The 20,702-nt window shown below is 42.0% G+C and overlaps 1 protein-coding gene across 1 annotated transcript; it reads left to right on the plus strand.

Moving 5' to 3' along the window:
- The first annotated feature begins 852 nt into the window (after nt 1-852).
- tedc1 (tubulin epsilon and delta complex 1) lies at nt 853-20,485 on the plus strand. Its single transcript, XM_021585275.2, has 8 exons — nt 853-1,064; nt 5,795-5,879; nt 5,997-6,202; nt 9,773-9,943; nt 10,143-10,232; nt 13,057-13,143; nt 18,521-18,706; nt 19,705-20,485. The coding sequence occupies exons 1-8, from the start codon at nt 930-932 to the stop codon at nt 20,134-20,136; spliced, it is 1,392 nt and encodes a 463-aa protein (XP_021440950.2). The 5' UTR covers nt 853-929; the 3' UTR covers nt 20,137-20,485.
- The last annotated feature ends 217 nt before the right edge of the window (nt 20,486-20,702 follow it).

Consider the following 20,702-nt stretch of genomic DNA (forward strand, 5'->3'; position numbering starts at 1 on the left):
TGTGCATGTATAAAGTTTTGAGCAGGGTACCAACACGGCAGGGTAGCCTAGTGGTTAGAGCGTTGGACTAGTAACCGGAAGGTTGCGAGTTCAAACCCCCGAGCTGACAAGGTACAAATCTGTCGTTCTGCCCCTGAACAGGCAGTTAACCCACTGTTCCCAGGCCGTCATTGAAAATAAGAATTTGTTCTTAACTGACTTGCCTGGTTAAATAAAGGTAAAATAAAAAAAATAAATAAAAACACTTTACATGTTGCATTTATATTTTGTTTAGTGTAGTTTACCGGCTTTGATTAGGGGTACAATCATACATTCCATTCACTCTGGCTATCTAGTCCAATTTCAGAGCACTCTCTTCTGAGTGTGCCAGAGCACAAGATAACTGATGAATTTACAAACGCTCAAAACCCGTTGAATATGACCGGCGTCTATAACCCCCAGCAGAACAGTAACAGTTGCCAGCAGAACAGTAACAGTCACCAACTGCTATAGATAACAAGAAAACAGCCTAACCAGCTCTGCTAGTTTGAGTAAAATGGTCAGAGTGATGTGTTCTCTCATTTGTGTCTGGGAATAGCTAGCCAACTTTAGCCAGTTAGTTTGGGTGCTTTTAATGCCGTTCTGAGGTAAGTACGCTCGGATCAACCATTCTCCTCGGCCAGAGCGTCCAGTGTGCGCTCTGAACACTCTAAGAGCGAAATGCTCTGAATTTATAAACTGACAATCTAACAACGCCCTGAATATTACGAGTGCACTCTGGCACTCCAGAGTGAATTTACGAACACGTCGTACAGTTCCATTACATTTACTACCCAATCAGACGTGTAGATGTACCCAAATACGGAAGTGAACCTATGACGACTGTACTACCCGGAAGTTTTTAGCGTCACCGGGCAAGTTGAAGAATCTATTTGTCCACAAAGTTTAAAATGCAACGTGAAAAGAGTGTCAAAGCGAAAGAAGTGATTGAATCACTTTGTAAACTTCTATATTCACTAGGTTTGGAGTGTGTACCAAGTGCAGAAACGTTCAGACGGGCTAAGTTTAACAAAGGAGAGGATGTGGTGAGTTGTTGAGCTGTATAGTGACTGGATTCAGTATACATTTGAAGCTCGTCGAAGTACAGATGTTGCTAGTGCTGGACCACTTTTGTCAAATCAAATTGTATTTGTCACATACGCCGAATACAACAGATGTAGACCTAACAGTGAAATGCTTACTTACAAGCCCCTAACCAACAATGCAGTTTAAAAAATACAGATAAGAATAAGTAATAAAAGTAACACGTAGTTAAAGAGCAGCAGTAAAATAACAATAGTGAGACTATATACAGGGGGTACCGGTACAGAGTCAATGTGCGTGGGCACTGGTTAGTCGAGGTATTTGAGGTAATATGTACACTACCGGTCAAAAGGTTTAGAACACCTACTCATTCAAAGGTGTTTCTTTATTTTTACTACTCTCTACATTGTATAATAATAGTGAAGACATCAAAACTATGGAATAACACATGGAATCAATCATGTAGTAACCAAAAAGGTGTTAAACAAATCAAAATTCTTCAAGTAGCCACCCTTTGCCTAGAAGACCGCTTAGCACACTCTTGGCATTTTCTCAACCAGCTTCACCTGAATTGTTTTTCCAACAGTCTTGAAGGAGTTCCCACAAATGCTGAGCACTTGTTGGCTGCTTTTCCTTCACTCTGCGGTCCGACCGATCCCAAACCATCTAAATTTGGTTGAAATTGGGGGATTGTGGAGGCCAGGTCATCTGATGCAGCACTCCATCACTCTCGTTCTTGGTCAAATAGTCCTTTCACAGCCTTGATGTGTGTTGGGTCATTGTCCTGTTTAAAAACAAATGACAGTCACACTAAGCCCAAACCAGATGGGATGGTGTATCGCTGCAGAATGCTGTGGTAGCCATGCTGGTGAAGTGTGCCTTGACTTCTAAATAAATCACAGACAGTGACACCAGCAAGCTTGGGAGGTGTGAGCATGGCCAATAAGGTGCTAGGGAAGGTTAATGCCAGGACTAAGTTTTTGGCTAGAAAGTCCAAGCTGCTTGATAAGGACTCCATGAAAGTGCTAGCTACTGCCCTCATTCAATGCCATTTTGACTATGCTAGTACTTCCTGGTTTGGGGGCTTATCTAAATTTATGAAGGGGAAGCTCCAGATAGCCCAGAATAAACTGATCAGGGTAGTGCTTCTACACCTGCATTGCTTGCTGTTTGGGGTTTTAGGCTGGGTTTCTGTACAGCACTTTGAGATATCAGCTGATGTACGAAGGGCTATATAAATACATTTGATTTGATTAGTATTGAAGGTGAGTCCACGGGAGGAGGACTCTGCTTTCAGGAACTAAACTGGAGCTGCTTTCAGGAACTAAACTGGCTGCCTGTTGAGGCTAGGGTGTCCCAGATTAGACTAGGTTTGGTTTACAGGAGTATTTATAGTCCTGCGCCCAGATATCTAAGTGATTACTTTCCTCGTGTTAGGGATGCACACAATCACAGCACCAGATCAGGTGTTGCTGATGTGTGCTTATACAGGTTGGTAATGCTGGGAATGGTACTTTCTTGTATACTGGAGCCTCAGAGTGGAATGAGTTGCCTCTGCCTATAAAAACAACGTCCTCTTTGGACAGCTTTAAAAATGAAGTAAAAATATGTTTGATGTCCTCTGTGCCCATATGAATAATCTCTATGATGTAACTGGAATGATGAGAGAGATGTTCTTCTCTGTTTTTGTTTTATTATTTCACTGCCATACTGTGTTCGATCTTGCTTCAAGAGGACCACAATTGAAATAAGTCCCAGACTTTGTTGTGCGTTATCCTCAATGATTTTATTCATGTGCATGTATGGCTTTTTCAAGTTTTATGTGTGATTGTCTTTTTAAATGGTCAAATTTATAAACTAAACTTAACACCCCCACACCAAAACACAACCTCCGCTTTACGGTGGGAAATACACATGCGAAGATCATCTGTTCACCCACAAGACACCGCGGTTAGAACCAAAAATCTCCAATTTGGACTCCGGAACAAAGGACAAATTTCCACCGGTCTAATGTCCATTGCTCGTGTTTCTTGGCCCAAGTCTCTTCTTCGTATTGGTGTCCTTTTGCAGCAATTTGACCATGAAGGCCAGATTCACACAGTCTCCTCTGAACAGTTGATGTTGAGATGTGTGTTACTTTAACTCTGTGAAGCATTTATTTGGGCTGCAATTTCTGAGGCTGGTAACTCTAATGATCTTATCCTCTGCAGCAGAGGTAACTCCGTCTCTTCCTTTCCTGTGGCGGTCCTCATGAGAGCCAGTTTCATCATAGCGCATGATGGTTTTTCCGACTGCACTTGAAGAAACATTAAAAGTTCTTTAAATTTTCCATTTTGACTGACCTTCATGTCTTAAAGTAATGATGGACTGTCATTTCTCGAATGATGGACTTGGTCTTTTACCAAATAGGGCTATCTTCTGTATACCCCCCTTACCTTATCACAACGCAACTGATTGGCTCAATCGCATTAAGAAGGAAATAACTGTTAATTGAAATGCATTCCAGGTGACTACCTCATGAAGCTGGTTGAGAGAATGCCAAGAGTGTGCAAAGCTGTCATCAAGGCAAAGGGTGGCTACTTTGAAGAATCTCCCATATTAAATATTTTTGATTTGTTTAACACTTTTTTTTGGTTACTACGTGATTCCATGTGTTTCTTCATAGTTTTGAAGTCTTCACGATTATTCTATAATGTAGAAAATAGTAAAAATAAAGAAAAACCCTTGAATAAGTAGGTGTTCTAAAACTTTTGACCGGTAGTGTACATGTAGGTAGAGTTATAAAAGTGACTATGCATAGATAATAACAGAGAGTAGCTGCGGCGTAAAAGGGTAAAAGGGGCAGGCAATGCAAATAGTCTGGGTAGCCATTTGATTAGATGTTCAGGAGTCTTATGGCTTGGGGGTAGAAGCTGTTTAGAAGCCTCTTGGACCTGGACTTGGCGCTCCAGTACCGCAGAGGGAGATATTTAGTCCCAGGGTTTGCAAATGGAGGGCAAGGGAGAGCTTTGTACGCGTCTCTGTGTGTAGAGTAAAGGTGGTCTCGATTTTTTTTCCCTTTGTTTGCACATTTTACATGCTGATAGAAATTTGGTAAAACATATTTAAGTTTCCCTGTATTACAGTCCCCGACCATTAGGAGCGCCGCCTCTGGATGAGCATTTTTCTGTTTGCTTATTGCGGAATACAGCTCATTGAGTGCGGTTTTAGTGCCAGCATCGGTATGTGATGGTATGTAGACAGCTACGAAATCCTGCTGATACAGCGTAAAACCAGTCAGCTGTGTGTTAAGAATGTTGTCATTCAGCCATGACTCTGTGAAGCAAAAGATATTACAGTTTTGAATGTACCGTTGGTAGTTTAATCTTCCTCGTAGTTAATCGATTTTATTTTCCAATGATTGCAAGTTAGCTAGAAGAACGGAAGGCAGGGGTGGGGGGTTTATTCGATCGCCTACGAATTCTCAGAAGGTAGCCCGACCTCATCCTCTTTTTTTTCCCCCCTGTTCCCGGGAAAGCAGTATGTCGTTAGCAGTATGTCGTTCACGTCGCGCTCGTCGGACTCGTTAAAGTGAAAAAAAGCTTCTGCCAGTTTGTGGTGAGTAATCACTGTTCTGATGTCCAGAAGTTATTTTCGGTCATAAGAGACGGTAGCAGCAACATAATGTACAAAATAAGTAAAGAAATAAGTTACAAACAGCGCAAACAAACAAACTTAAATACAGAATCGGTTAGGAGCACGTAAAACGTCAGCCATCTTCTCTGGCGCCGTCTTCGTTTTCTCTGTCTGTGCAGGCTGTCATTTCACAATAATACAAAATAAACAACTTTTGAGATCTCCATCGATTATAGGGGCTGCATTTTAATCTAACTCATTTGCTTGAGGGAGACCAAGTGAATTAATAACGTGTTTTGTGAAAATCCGCTTTGAAATCAGCATGTTGTGATCATAATAAAGTACTAGGGTAGTGAATTCAGCTGTAGCCTAAGCTAGCAAGGGAAGTTTCCTTACAATTAAAGCTGGAAGCTACCGGAATCGTCTTGCATTGTAAGTGTTCTAGCCTGTATGGACATTGTTTTGCGAACAGTAATTAACCATTTCTACATGCCGTGTTGCATTATTCAAGCATGTTAACTTATAGCTACCAACTGCCTAGCCAGTTGTGCAGCTTCAAATGTCAAACAAAATTGGAACTTTTGTCTAATTTCTTCCCGCATTTTTGCAAGTTGCAATCAATTTTTTGTTGATACAGCGTCGTCTTTATATCTGAAAATAATAATTTGGGGTATCATCTTCCCAAGGGCTCCACCTGAATTCACCCGCCGACGTTCCTCTGGACTGCCACGCACAACTTTTTCTCAGCTGGCACAATTTGATTAGCTGCACATTTTTTTATTTTATTTTTATTAGCATAATTTTTAATATTTGGGCTTGGGGAGGGTATCAAGTCAGGTCGAGTCATAAGGCTCAAGTCCAAGTCACGAGTCATTGGTGTTAAAGTCGAGTTGCAAGTCATCATATTTGAGTCTGACTCGAGTCCAAGTCATGTGACTCGAGTCCACACCTCTCTTAAGTGGAGCAGGTACTTTGCTCTTCACACTATCACGGGGCTGCACTCAGTGTGCTGATAGACACACGTCCTTGGACCAGAGCTCTATCATATGACAGAAGGGATATTTGTTTATCTCCTTTAGTCATCAGGTGGTTGCTTACCTTGGAATGTGTATTTCAGGTGGTGGAGTTCTGGAAGCTCATTCATAGTGTTCTTCTGAAAACACTGCTACTGGAATGTTCTTGCACAACACTTTCAGACTTGGGTAAGTGTAATTATTTATGGAGGAGTGCGTATGCTGTATGAATAGTGTCCATTGTAGCTATTATGTCCATTTCATACTCTTTGTCTTCAATGAATCATTGTGATTGTGTCTCTGCAGACAGCCATGTGAGAGAGGCACTCTGGCAGTGTGGTTACGGTGCCAGCTGGATTGTTGTGACGACTGCCGGGCTCTGTCCCAGGAGTGAAGTTGGGAGCCGAGAGCTGCTGGTGGCGTTTGGGTGGGTGTTGTCTTCAGGGAGCCTGCTGGAGGCCCTGCTGAGAGCAAGATCCCTGGAGCTGGATATCCTCTCACTCCCACCCACGGTGACATTCTTTTTCAAGTCTTATAGCAAAATATGTTTTGTGTATGAATAAAATCCACCCGTATTAACAAAAGTTAAATCTTTTTGTTTTTACACTGATTTGAAGTGGCAGTGCCATATTTGTCTAGCAGGTGGCAGTGTTGCTCTGCTGAGGATGAGTTTCTGACTCAATAGAACTAGAAATCCATGTCTGTAAGTGGAAGGAGATGAGAGAACAAAAAACATTTCCCCCTTTCTCATAAATAAATTAGAATTAGTCTCTTACGTTCTGGTCTTAAACACTTAAAACCCACCAATCACCCTAATCTGAAAATCATTCAAAATTCCATGAATATTTAAAGAGAAAAAAGATGCCTTGTAATTACCCTGTGATCCCTCCACTTTGGAGATGTTGAGATGGATCTATCTTGTGGAGTGCCCTCCAGACAAACCTTTACTCTCTAGACTCAAGCCTTTGGTCGTGATTGTCAGAGGGTGAGGTAAAGGCACTCCTGCCCTCAAAGCTCATCACTAATCTAAGGACCCTGGGACTAAACACCTCTGCAACTCGATCACATGGTAAGGGTAGGCAACAACACATCTGCCACGCTGATCCTCAACATGGGGGTCCCTCAGGGGTGCATGCTCAGTCCCCTCCTGTACTCCCTGTTCACCCATGGCTGCATGGCCAAGTATGACTCCAACACCATCATTAAGTTTGCTGACGAAACAACAGTGGTAAGCCTGATCACCAACAACGATGACACAGCCTATAGGGAGGAGGTCAGATACCTGGCTGTGTGGTGCCACGATAACAACCTCTCCCTCAACGTGATCAAGACAAAGGAGCTGATCGGGGACGTCAGGAAAAGGCAGGCCGAACAGACCCCCTTTAACATCTACGGGGCTGTAGTGAAGTGGGTCGAGAGTTTCAAGTTCTTTGGTGTCCACATCACCAACAAACAATTATGGTCCAAACACACCAAGACAGTCGTGAAGAGGGCACGACAACACCTATTCCCCCTCAGGAGACTGAAAAGATTTGGCATGGGTCCTCAGATCATTAAAAAGTTCTACAGCTGAACCATCGAGAGAGTCCTGACTGGTTGCATCACCACCTGGTATGGCAACTGCTTGGCCTCCGACCGCAAGGCACTACAGAGGGTAGTGCGTACGGCCCAGTACATCACTGGGGTCAAGCATCCTGCCATTCAGGACCTCTATACCAGGCGGTGTCAGAGGAAGGCCCAAAAACTTGTCAAAGAATAGCCACCCTAGCCATAGACTGTTCTCTCTGCTACTGCACGGCAAGCGGTACCGGAGCACCAAGTCTAGGTCCAAGAGGCTTCTTAATAGCTTCTACCCCCAAGCCGTAAGACTCCTGAGCAGCTGGTGGTTACCCGGACTATTTGCGTTGTCATTTTACCTCTACCTACATGTACATAATTCTCTCAACTAACCGGTGCCCACTCACATTGACTCTGTACCAGTACTCCCTATATATAGCCTCACCATTGTTATTTTATGGTTGCTCTTTAACCTGTCTGGGAACACACCCAGTGAAATTGCAGGGCGCCAAATTCAAACAGAAATCTCATAAATCAAATTTCTCAAACATGTAAGGATTGGGCCCCATTTTAAAGATAACATTCTCGTTAATCCAGCCACAGTGTCTGATTTCAAAAAGGCTTTACAGCGAAAGCTCCACAAACGATTGTTAGGTCACCACCAAGTCACAGAAAAACACAGCCATTTTTCCAGCCAAAGAGAGGAGTCACAAAAAGCAGAAATATAGATAAAATTAATCACTAACCTTTGATGATCTTCATCAGATGACACTCATAGGACTTCATGTTACACAATACATGTATGTTTTTTTTTTCTCGATATAGTGCATATTTATATCCAAAAATCTCATTTTACATTGGTGTGTTATGTTCAGTAGTTCCAAAACATGCTGTGATTTTGCAGAGAGCCACATCAATTTGCAGAACTACTCATAATAAACATTGATAATAGATACTACTATTATACATGGAACTTTAGATGAACTTCTCCTTAATGCAACCGCTGTGTCAGATTTTAACATTTTTTTACGGAAAAAGCATACCATGCCATAATCTGAGTACGGCGCTCAGAGCCCAAACCAGCCAAAGAAATATCTGCCATGTTGTGGAGTCCACAGAAGTCAGAAATAGCATTATAAATATTCACTTACCTTTGATGCTCTTCATCAGAATGCACTCCCAGGAATCCCAGTTCCACAATAAATGTTCGATAAAGTTAATAATTTATGTCCATATACAGTGGGGCAAAAAAGTATTTAGTCAGCCACCAATTGTACAAGTTCTCCCACTTAAAAAGATGAGAGAGGCCTGTAATTTTCATCATAGGTACACTTCAACTATGACAGACAAAATGAGAAAAAAAATCCCGAAAATCACATTGTATGATTTGTAATGAATTTATTTGCAAATTATGGTGGAAAATAAGTATTTGGTCACCTACAAAAGTTTCTCAATACTTTGTCATTGCCAACAAAGGGTATATAACAGAGGTCAAACGTTTTCTGTAAGTCTTTCATATTCATGAAATATAGCGAAACACAGCTTAGCCTTTTGTTAATCACCCTGTCGTCTCAGATTTTGAAATTATGCTTTACAGCAAAAGCAATACAAGCGTTTGTGTACGTTTATCGATAGCATAGCATTATGTACACTTAGCATCAGGAAGCTTGGTCACGAAAATCAGAAAAACAATCAAATTAATCTTTGATGATCTTCGGATGTTTTCACTCACGAGACTCCCAGTTAGACAGCAAATGTTCCTTTTGTTCCATAAATATATGTTTTATATCCAAATACCTCCGTTAGTTTGAAGCGTTATGCCCAGGAATCCACCGGAAATAAAGGTCATGACAACGCAGACAAAAATTCCAAATTATATCCATAATGTCGACAGAAACATGTCAAGCTTTTTTTATAATCAATCCTCAAGGTGTTTTTCAAATATCTATTCAATAATATATCAACCGGGACAGTTGGCTTTTCACTAGGACCGGGAGGAACAATGGCCGCCTCTCTCTTTTGCGCAAAAATCACTCTGAGAGCCCCCACCTGACCACTTACGTAATGTGGTCGTTCACGCTCATTCTTCAACTGAAGAAACTACGTCTAAAGGCTGTAGACACCTTAGGGAAGCCATAGAAAAAGGAATCTGGTTGATATCCCTTTCAATGGTCAATAGGGATGCATAGGAACAGAGAGCTTTCAAAATAAGAGTCACTTCCTGATTGGAATTTTCTCAGGCTTTCGCCTGCAATATCAGTTCTGTTATACTCACAGACAATATTTTTACAGTTTTTTTAACTTTAGAGTTTTCTATCCTAAACTGTCAATTATATGCATATTCTAGCATCTGGTCCTGAGAAATGTACTTTGGGTACGTTATTTTTCCAAAAATAAAAATAGTGCCCCCTAGCTTCAAATTAACACATATTTTTCTTAACTGCGTTGGTGGTTAAGGGCTTGTAAGTAAGCACCTGTTGTATTCGGCACATGTGACAAATCACATTTGATTTGATTTATCTCAGATCTCACTGAGTAGCCCCAGAGAGGGAGGCTCCGTTGTGGATGTAGATGGCCAAGGAGGCCTGAAGGAAGACGGACTCCTCAGGAGACTCCAATGGCAGTATGGGAAACTCAGGTTCCAGTGGCGGAGGTTGCTCTCCATTCAAGAGGAAAGAGCTAGACTCCTTCACCAGGCAAGTCATTCAACCTGGACCGTAATAATACTTCTAATTTTTAAAACACTTTTCTAAAAACCCAAAAGACACTTCACAATAATGCAACCAATGGAGTGTGAACATCATTATCGTCATACTGGTTTGTTCCAATGTCTCTCAATCTGTGTGTTCTGGTGAAATGGATAACCACCATAGCCTCTGACTCATATTTTCTCAGGTCCTTTCCTCCAGCACAATGCCCTCCACGTCCACCTCCCAGCCCTCTTCTGATGACCATCACAGCATGTGCTCAACTGCCCTGAAAAAGGTGACTATTCCTCCTGCCCCTGTCCCCATCATGTTCAACACAGCTACCATCACCAGACACAGGCAAACCACAGATCACAAACCACAGATGAGGAAGGAGAGGCACAGTATACCTATTTCCTCTTTGTAAAGAGTTCTTGCGAACATTGCTGGTGGGTATCTCTCTGTATCTCTCCACGCTTTAGAAATCTGTTGGTTGAGGAACAGAAGCCTTCTCCTTAAAGTGAGAGATCTTTTAAGCAGTAGGGTTTAAGGGGTACATCCTCACCATGTAACAGGTGTTTCTTAGGGCACAGTTTGTTGCAGTGGGAGTCAGTACTAGGAAGGGCACGGGGAGAGAAAGGGAGAGACAAGTAGAAAGATTTATTTTTGAGTGCTTGTTTTCTGAAAAGGGAGGGAAAGAAAAATCTAGACACGACCAAAGAACCTCTGCCTCCCAGAGTGTGTTTTGACACTATAAGTAGTGAAGGCCCTGGTGCAGCCCTCCTGGGAGAGATGTGAGTGATGTGCAAAGCCAGAGAGGGAGAGGGAGAGAGAGAGAGAGAGAGATCTCTACTACTTTGTTTCTTTAATAGCTGGAAAGCTCCACAGGGAGGATCATCCTGTACCGTTACTTAGCCTTTGACCGAAACAGTGCTTTGTACCAATGCCAGCCAATGAGGCAGTGAAGGAGCTCTGGTGTCCTCTGTAGCTCAGTTGGTAGTAGTGTTGTCACAATACCAGAGTTTTGATTTCGATATCAGGTTTAGTATCACGATACTCGATACCACATTAAAAAAAGGTGGATTAGCCAAAGTCACAGAATGGCAATTGATCCAGACAGACTCCGCTACTGCTCTCTTTTTATTTAAGAACAAATTCTTAATTACAATGATGGCCTATGAACAATGGATTAACTGCCTTGTTCAGGGGCAAAATGACAGATTTTTACCTTGTCAGCTCGGGGATTAGATCAAGCAACCTTTCGGGTACTGGCCCAATGCTCTAACCACTAGGCTACCTGCCACTCTTCAGTCGTTGGGCATCTTTTGCATTCAATTATCATTGCATATTTCTTTGAGACAGCCATGTATGCATTAATTGAATCAATTATACAATCATACATAAAATTTGACTAAATACAAAACAACATAATGGTAATCATTTATTTGAATGATAAATCTCTATATTGATAAACTGGGTAAATCTCCCGAGTGGCGCAGAGGTCTAAGGCACTGCTTTGCAGTGCTTGAGGCATCACTACAGCCCCGCGTTCGATCCCAGGCTGTGTCACAGCCGGCTGTGACCAAGAGACCCATGAGGCGGCGCACAATTGGCCCAGTGTCTTCCGGGTTAGGGGAGAGTTTGGCCAGCCAGGATTTCCTTGTCGCGCTCTAGCAACTCCTTGCGGCGGGCCCTTCGCCTGCGATCAGACTTCGGTCGCCAGTTGTATGATGTTTCCTCCAACACATTGGTGCAGCTGGCTTCCGGGTTAAACAAGCAGTGTGTCAAGTAGCAGTGCGGCTTGGCAGGGTCGTGTTTCGGAGGACGCATGGCTCTCAACCTTTGCCTCTCCCGAGTCTGTATGGGAGATGCATCGATGAGACAAGACTGTAACTACTAATTGGATACCACAAAAAAGGGGTACAAGTTTATTTAAAAAAAACAGATAATTGGGTAACTCAAGATGTAGCCTAGGTCTATTCACAATACAGGCTAATGCATAGTATTCAATAGTATTCAATATTTTATTGTACTGATCAACAACATTTGCATAGAAGAAGCAATCTCTTATTTTATGAAAGTGTGTAGTCTCTTTTTAAGAAATGATTGAGTTCATTTGCAAGGCAGAAAGTGGCTATGGAACCTGACTTTAGCTATGGAACCTGACTTTAGCTATTTAACCTGACTTTAGCTATGGAACCTAGTGGAAACCAGACAGAAGGCGAGGGAGATGAAGTGAGGGAGACCAAGTGAATTAAAAACGTTTTTGGTGACAATCAGCTTTGAAATCAGCATATATTATGTAATCAGCATATGATCATAACAAAGTACCAGGGTAGTGAATTCAGCTGTAGCCTAAGCTAGCAAGGGAAGTTTCCCTACAATTAAAGCTGGAAGCTACCGGAATCGTCTTGCATTGTAAGTGTTCAAGTATTCAATCATGTTAACTTCTGTGCATCATGAGTGGGGCGCTAATGCAGCCCAGACAGCTCTAGCAATGGGTGAGGTAGTGGAGCAGGAACTTTGCTCTTCACACTATAAAGGGGCTGCACTGATAGACAGACTTGATCCTCTCAATCACGTGAAACACATTTGACAAAAGTACCAAACGTAACAAAAATTCTAGTATCTAACCATTTTTTTTGTACTGAAAAAGTACAGAGGTTTTCGGTATACCGTGTAACGCTAGTTGGTAGAGAATAGCACATGCAACACCAGTGTAGTGGGTTTGATTCCCGGGGCCACCTGTACTTAAAATGTATACACGCATGACTATAAGTCGCTATGGATAAAAGCATCTCCTAAATGTCATATTATTAGCGACACAACAAAAATACACAATGGAGAGGCAGTAACTACCTGCAGCACCTGGGGAGATGGAGTAACACTCAGAGAGAAACATGCCTGGCAGAAACTAAAGTAGGCCATAGAGCTCAGCTCACTAGCAGATGAAATCAAATAAACATGCATATGTTTTGAGGAAGACAAGACAGGCAGGTTAAACCAATGAAGATTTTTGAGAGCATTAATTATGAGCTAAATGTCTCCTGTCTGTGTGTGTCTGACAGTGGTTGAGGCAGGCTGGGTTAAAAGAATGTCCCCTGTCTGTCTGTGTGTTGCAGGAGGTGGAGCGTCTGCAGACTCTCAGTCAGCTGTTGGAGGCCTACCTGGAGTGGAAGAGACAGGAGCCACTCTTCTGGTGCTGGATGGTAAGGGTAGTGCTTCCTCTGTCTTCTCAGTGCCTCAGCACTGCTTTTAACCAGTCCTTTAGTATGTTCTGTCTACTCTACAGTGTAATTCACTAGGTTTTGCATGGCATTTCTTTTTTTTTTTTTTAAACAAAACCAACATGGAGACAGTGAAACACAATTATTAAGGAACTAATAGCCTCCTAACCTGCTCTTTCCCACTAGTACTACCTGTATCTTTTGGTATTTTATTAGGATCCCATTAGCTGTTGCCAAAACAGCAGCTACTCTTCCTGGGGTCCACACAAAACATGAAACATAATACAGAATGACATAGACAAGAACAGCTCAAGGACAGAAGTACATACATTTATAGAACTACATATCCTCTTTCTCACTCTCATGAACTACCTCTGCAGTGTCTGACAGAATGATTCACTACCGTTCTGAGTTCTCATCTCTGTCAGATTGACATGAAGTTATTAAGAGAGCCTCCATGGACAGGAGATGTTTTTGGCAATAGTCATCCTGCTCTGATTCCCTCTCTGCATGCAGATCACAGAGAAGTGGATTTGAGGATTGTAGAAGTTCAAAATGAAGTGCAGTTTCATTAGAAATAAACCTATCAGAAGTCCTTTGAGTGTTTTCCCTAAAGTAAAACAGAAACCGCTTCCTTTCATGGTGTTTCTATCAGTGTGTTTGAAACCCACAGTTGGACTCCCAGGGTTTTGATTATTAAAGTCCAGTCGACTACATTAATGTGAAAATTATTTCAACTAGTACTTTAATCCACCTCAAAGCCATTTCATTTCAAATTAAAAAATAAAGCTTTGTTGCCTTTTGTGAGAAATGTAATATGTCCCAACTTGCTAGTCTTGCTGTTTACTGTCTTATCACTTAAAAATTGGGTAACATTTTTTTGGGGACATATCTGGGAATAACTTTTAAGATTTGATGTAGATCAAATGTGAATTAATGATCCGTTTCAGAATTTCTCGAGACCTATAGGAGGAATTATAAACTGGTTACCAACATACATTGAACAATAAACAATTATTTTTGCATCATAGCAGTGGTATATTTTATCTGACATACAAATGGCTGGAATGCTGTTTTAGCCTATCAGCATACAGGACCCGTAGTACCTGGTTTATAATATAAACAAATATAAACGCAACAATTTCAAATATTTTGCTGAATTACTGTTCATATAAGGAAATCAGTCAATTGAAATAAAATCATTAGGCCCTAATCTATGGATTTCACATGACTGGGAATTACGACTGACCCCATTTAGTTCACTGGTCGATTGTTTGGTCTGTAGGCTGTTGGTTGACTGAGATTTCTTTACTTGAGCAGTAGCAACAAAAAATAAATAATCATGGTGTACCTGACACCTGTCTGATTGGCGCTTGTCTGAGTGGACTGATCCATTGTGGAAGCCGTGGGGGTGGCACAGTCCGTCAGTATAAGACGTGCTACTGAAATTGTATGTGGTTATATTATGTAAGAACAATGGTGCAACAAATTATTTTCTAACAAACGTGCATTCTCCCTCGCTGGATAGTGGTCGTTGTCCACGGTTCTGAAACATATCAGTACGCTGTTTTATTGGCGACTTTTCCTAGACCATGTTGCTATGTGCATCATAGCAAAGTTAACCAGCATATTGGTGTTGAGAACAATGTGGCGGAAGCAGCAGCAGAGTTAGGAGAAGAGAAAACAGCCCTTGCCTTATTGTCTAAGAGGAGAGAGGAAACCCCAACTTAATTAGGTCTATAATCAACAACCTAACTGCTAAATGTGCCTGGCTTTATAAATCATCCATATGCATGTACAGAAATAAGAGAGAAGCTGCTTCTGTTGCCTGTTTGAGTGTGTGTTTAATAGCCTACTGATTCTGTGAGCATCAAGCCTCACGCAACAATATCACAGATGGTCTGTTTTTAATCTTTGCTTTGCTGTAATAAAGACTTTACCCGTTTTCTTTCGTGAGACCAGCCTCTCTGGTATTATTTCATTTATTTAGTGTTTACACTGTTCCAAATTGTAGAAAAAAAAAATATTTATTATAATAACCTTCCCTTTTCCTTGATCTCATTATTGTTGTTATTATTATGATCCTCATTATAATAATAAGTAATGTCATTATCATTAGTAGTCTTCATATAGGTTCTTTGTATAGACCTAAGAGCGAATCCTGTTTAGTCTTAATACCGTAACTGATTTAGGCCTATAATTCAATATATAGGCTACTGTATCTATCAATCAATCATTCATTCGTTCATGCCATCACACAGCATACGAGCATAATGATGTGAAATGCAATCAAGCATTTTAGTTTTTAAAATTAAATAACAAATGGAGCTGTGATAAAGACTTTATATATATATATATATATATATATATATATATATATATTTTGTTGGTGTTAGAACAGACTCTCTGTTACACTTATTTATTTAGTGTTTTACACTGTCCCAAATGGTCAGTAAAAATAATATTGTAATCTAACGGCAACAGTTTGGTACGCATTATACTCACGCAGTGCTTGTTCCTATACCCTCCTTTATCTGAATCTCCAGTAGTTTCTACAACTAAGTCACATGTCTTCCACACATCTGCCTTCCCCTTTCCCTCCTGAGCAACCAGTAAACATTCACCCATTTCCAATGTATTTTTCACGTCCTTCACATCCATTTTGCTGTCGACATTACTATGTTCGAAGTTAGTTATAACCAATGTATTGATGTGATTATAATAGGCTATAGCTCAGGCCCTATTGGTCACATGCATGCGATGCTCACATGTTTTATGTGAAGAGAGCAAGGGTTCAGGGAATAGGGAATGTTTTTCCTAAACAAATTAGGGATTTCGGTAACAACTTTTCAGTCAGAAATGGCTTGAGTTATGTTGCAGCTCAAGCAACAGGGACAGCGCTACACACACTGATGTTCTGTGGTGGATGTTGCAGCAGGGAGGACAGACAGGCAATGGGAGCCCGGCACACAGTCACCCACCGTGTTTTTATTTTTAACACAACGCAGAAAGTCTGAGCCAGGCAGCACAATCACATTGATTTGTGGTCTGACTCCCTCTAGTCATTTGTCTCTTTTAATGATTTAATCAAACAGTGTGGTTTAAAGCATCAGACAAGCTCAGTGCATATAGTTGATTTGATTCAAACATAGGATGTGTCTATATACAGAATCAAACAAATTTTAACATTTTCAACCAATCGATTGGTCGAAAGAACAGATGAATCCTGGTCGACTAAGATATTTTTTGGTCAGGGACAGCCCAACTGGGAATACAGATATGCATCTGTTTAAAAAAATAAAGTATCTGTGACAAAGGTATGGCGTGGATCAGAAAACCAGTCAGTATCTGGTGTGACCACCATTTGCCTCATGCAGGGCGACACATCTCATTTGCGTAGTTGATCAGGCTATTGATTGTGGCCTGTGGAACGTTGTCCCGCTCCTCTTCAATGATTGTACGAAGTTGCTGGATGTTAGCGGGAACTGGAACACGCTGTCGTACACTTCAATCCAGAACATCCCAAACAGGCTCATGGGCGACAATTCAGGTGAGTGTGCAGGCCGTGGAAGAACTGGGACATTATCAGCATCCAGAAAATGTCTACAGATCCTTGTGACATAGGGCCGTGCATTAGTGTTTGTTGTCCATAGCTTATGCCTGCCCATACCATAACCCAACTGCCACCGTGGGGCACTCTGTTCACAATGTTGACATCAGTAAGCCGCTCGCCCACACAATGCCATCTGCCCGGTAAAGTTGAAACTGGGATGCATCTGTGAAAAGCACACTTATCCCTCGTGCCAGTGGCCATTGAAGGTGACCATTTGTCCACTGAAGTCGGTTACGCGCCGAACTGCAGTCAGGTCAAGACCCTGGTAAGGACGAACATGCAGATGAGCTTCCCTGAGATCCAGTTTCATCAGCTGCCTTGGTGGCTGGTCTCAGATGATCCCGCAGGTGAAGAAGCCGGGTGTGGAAGTCCTTGGCTGGCGTGGTTACACGTGGTCTGCAGTTCCCCAGCACAAGGTGTACCTGTGTAATGATCCTGCTGTTCAATCAGCTTCTTGATATGCCACACCTGTCAAGTGGATGGATTATCTTGGCAAAGTCGAAATGCTCACTAACAGGGATGTAAACAAATTTGTGCACAATTTTTGCGAAATAAGCATTTTGTGTATATGGATAATATTTTATTTCAGCTCATGAAACGTGGGACCAACACTTTACATGTTGCATTTTATATTTTGTTCAGCGTATGTGTTGAATGTATGGAGGCCCCAGGACCTGGTCTATGATGTATCGTTATCTGTTGGAGGGTTAGTGTAGAGTCTGCCATAAGCCTGTATGGAGTTTATCCACAGTCATGGCCTGCGTCCCAAATGAAACCATATATAGCATACTACTTTTGACCAGGGCCACATAGGGTACAATTTGCGACAATGCCTATAGTATGTCTGTGCCTGGACTCTATCTGACCTCTCTCCTAGGAGGGAGGCTGCTGTTGGGCAGTTGATTAGAACTAGACCCACATGGATCAATATTGGACGAGAGCTGCAATTACACAGGAAGTCCGATCTTGACAAAAGCTCTTTTTTTTTTACCCTTATTTATCTTGGCAAGTCTGTTAAGAACAAATTCTTATTTACAATGACGGCCTACACCGGCCAAACCCTAACCCGGACAACGCTGGGCCAATTGTGTGCCGCCCTATGGGTCTCCCAATCACGGCCGGTTGTGATAACGCCTGGAATCAAACCAGGGTCTGTAGTGACGCCTCTAGCACTGAGATGCAGTGCCTTAGACCGCTGCACCACTCAGGAGCAGAGAGTGAAAGGAGAGAGAAGGGAGGAGCTCAGAGAAAATCAAAGATTTTTGTTATTTTTACATGCCATTTCCTGGTTGCTAAAATTCAAATAGTTTGCCTAATTTCAGTTCATGTAACAAAACAAGCAAGTGTAGTGTAGAGAATCATTGTACCATCTAAACCGCTGTGAAATATATTTTCCCTAACAAAAAATATAGTATTTTCAGCTGTTTGAAGCTGGTGTACAAAACCCAAAGTAAGAGAGACAAAACTTTAAGAACGGGAATCATAGATATAATGCACATAGAACATATCTACCGCTTTTCAGACTTGCTTTCAATGAGAATGACAGATCTATTACTCATATTTCTATGTGAATTTGGTTGGGTTACCCCAAAAGTTACATATTGCATCTTTAATTTAATAACAAAACTTTTGAGGTTTGATATTAATTTTCCCAGGATCATGCATTATGAACAGTGGTTCTCTATTTCTCACTTTCTCAACCCTCTCTTTCCTTCTCTCCTCGCTCCTTCCTCCCTCTCTCCCTAGGATAGTGTTGTGGACAGCCAGCTCTCAGACCTGAGAGAGGAGGACACTGTAGAGAACATGTCACCTGTACACCAAGTTGTCAATAGGTGCTTTCCCTACGGTTACAAGGACAAGGAGGGTCTGGAACAACTGGACAACATGCTGCTGAGGCTGCACACAGGGCTGAAGGACACATACACAAGACAGGTAATGCACACCCTCACACAGCAGGTGAGTACCAACTGGCAAGGAATCAACGTTTGGCTCTTTATAAATTGTAGGAAATTCCGTCCTCTCGTCCTCTACTGTCTTCAATGATTGGAAAAGACCGGACAGGTGGAAGCTCATCATTAGATTGGCTTTCACCTCGTCAGTTCTTTCAGGTCATTGGACTGAAGGAGGAGAGGAAATGTTTTAGGACATTTTGAGAAAGAGAATTTGTCAGAGCAAAAAGAGGGAACTTCAATGTTCTGGAGGACTTGCATTATGCAGTTCAAGTGGGAGTGGGTCTGATGGCATTATGTGCTCCTGTTCCTCTCTCTCCTTTTCGCTCTTTCTCTCTCTTCCTCTCTTTGGGAAATCATTTTCTGGAATAATTTTCTCAATTCAAGTGGCTTGTGAATTGAGCTCTTTCATTTGGAATATGAATGCCTAAATCTGTGCTTTTGTGTACAGCATTACATTTCATTATGCTATATAGCCTATTTGCTTATTGCTTCTCTCCAGACTCTAGGCTTGCATAGCTTCCAATTTTATTCATATCATTACACTGATACAGCTGGGAATTATTACCAACCTCACAATCAGCACATCTAGGTCACCTAATAATATAGGCTACATTAATTATCCTCTCTCGTTCCCTCCCTCTCAATCTCTTTCTCTTTTTCTCTCTCGTTCTCGCTCTCTCTCTACACTAATGTGGGAAGTGTCTGGTGCAATATCAAAATGTCTGCCAAATTCTCACCCATTATCGCGCATGAATGCACTAATGCCGTATGCACAAGCACACACACACTCCTCCCCCATGAGAGTCATCAGTGTAAATGAAATGCTGCTGGGGCCTAGCAGTCATTTTGTTTTAGAGATTAAAACATTTTAGTAGGAAGTAATTGTCTCAGATGATATACTGAAAGAGGCAGAGTTATCCTGCAATTCATTGCACTGAACTGTTTGTCAATGCCTCCTTTCTTCTTCTGTCCCGACAGAACAGAAAAGCGCAGAGTGTTCTTCAAGACGCTGAGGAGTTGGAGGAGATTGAGAGGAGAGTGGCTCTCAGGCTGCATGGCTTTGCTGAGTCCTGTACTTCAACTCCTACATCTGGTTGCTGTAGTTACAGGCCAAGTCTCCAGGGGCCACAGCCACTTCCCAACCATCACCAGCCTTGTAGGCCAGGGTCTGTGCTCCCACAAGCCTGTGATGGGGCAGTGCTGCCAGGCAAGGTGTCTGGGACAGGCACGGTGATGGTCCAAGTCCAGGCCTCCTCACTGATCGTCAAGCTGCAGCAGAGAGAGGACTTCCTGCTGGGGGAACTGGGCCAGATGAGGCAGGCAAAGCGGGGACAGATCCAGGAGAAGACAGCCAGCTGGCTGGAGGGGGTTGGAGTTGTCCTCATCCCCCCTCTTCCTCTCAAGAGATAAACACTAACAGGATTCTACTTCAGGGTGTCTGTGCGTGCAAGCGAGTGAACAGGATGCTGTTCAGCTCGGTGGCTGACAGACTGTCTGTCCCCAGACTACTTTCATAGACATAGAATGACTAGAAGGTGCAAAGCTGCTCGACAATTTGTGGCTATATGTTCTATTAATTATATTTATTTGTCTACTGCTACTGCTAATATATTATGATGTGATGGACTGCATGTGATATATTTCAAATGACATCTGAAATGCACATGAATCAGTTGAAATCAAGATATTTGTGTGTGTGTTGATGTAATCCACTGTGGGAGACAACATAAACACCTGTGTGGGCTGGCTGTTAAGTTGCTGTTTTTTTTTCTTTTTCTTGTATCTTATCTTTTCTCGGTGCCAAGCTTTCAGGAGAGAAAACAGTCTTAAAGTTCTGAAGTAGGTCAGGGTTTAGGATGTTCTCTCACTGAAGTTGGTTTATAAGTAGACCGCCTGGCGAATGCTCTCTCCGTCTCAGCCTCACACTGATTAGCTGATGTTACCCGTCCTGGCCTCACCCCTCAGAGGATTCATCC

This window comes from Oncorhynchus mykiss, chromosome 25, assembly GCF_013265735.2.
Source record: "Oncorhynchus mykiss isolate Arlee chromosome 25, USDA_OmykA_1.1, whole genome shotgun sequence".
In the NCBI taxonomy this organism is placed as follows: Eukaryota; Metazoa; Chordata; class Actinopteri; order Salmoniformes; family Salmonidae; genus Oncorhynchus; species Oncorhynchus mykiss.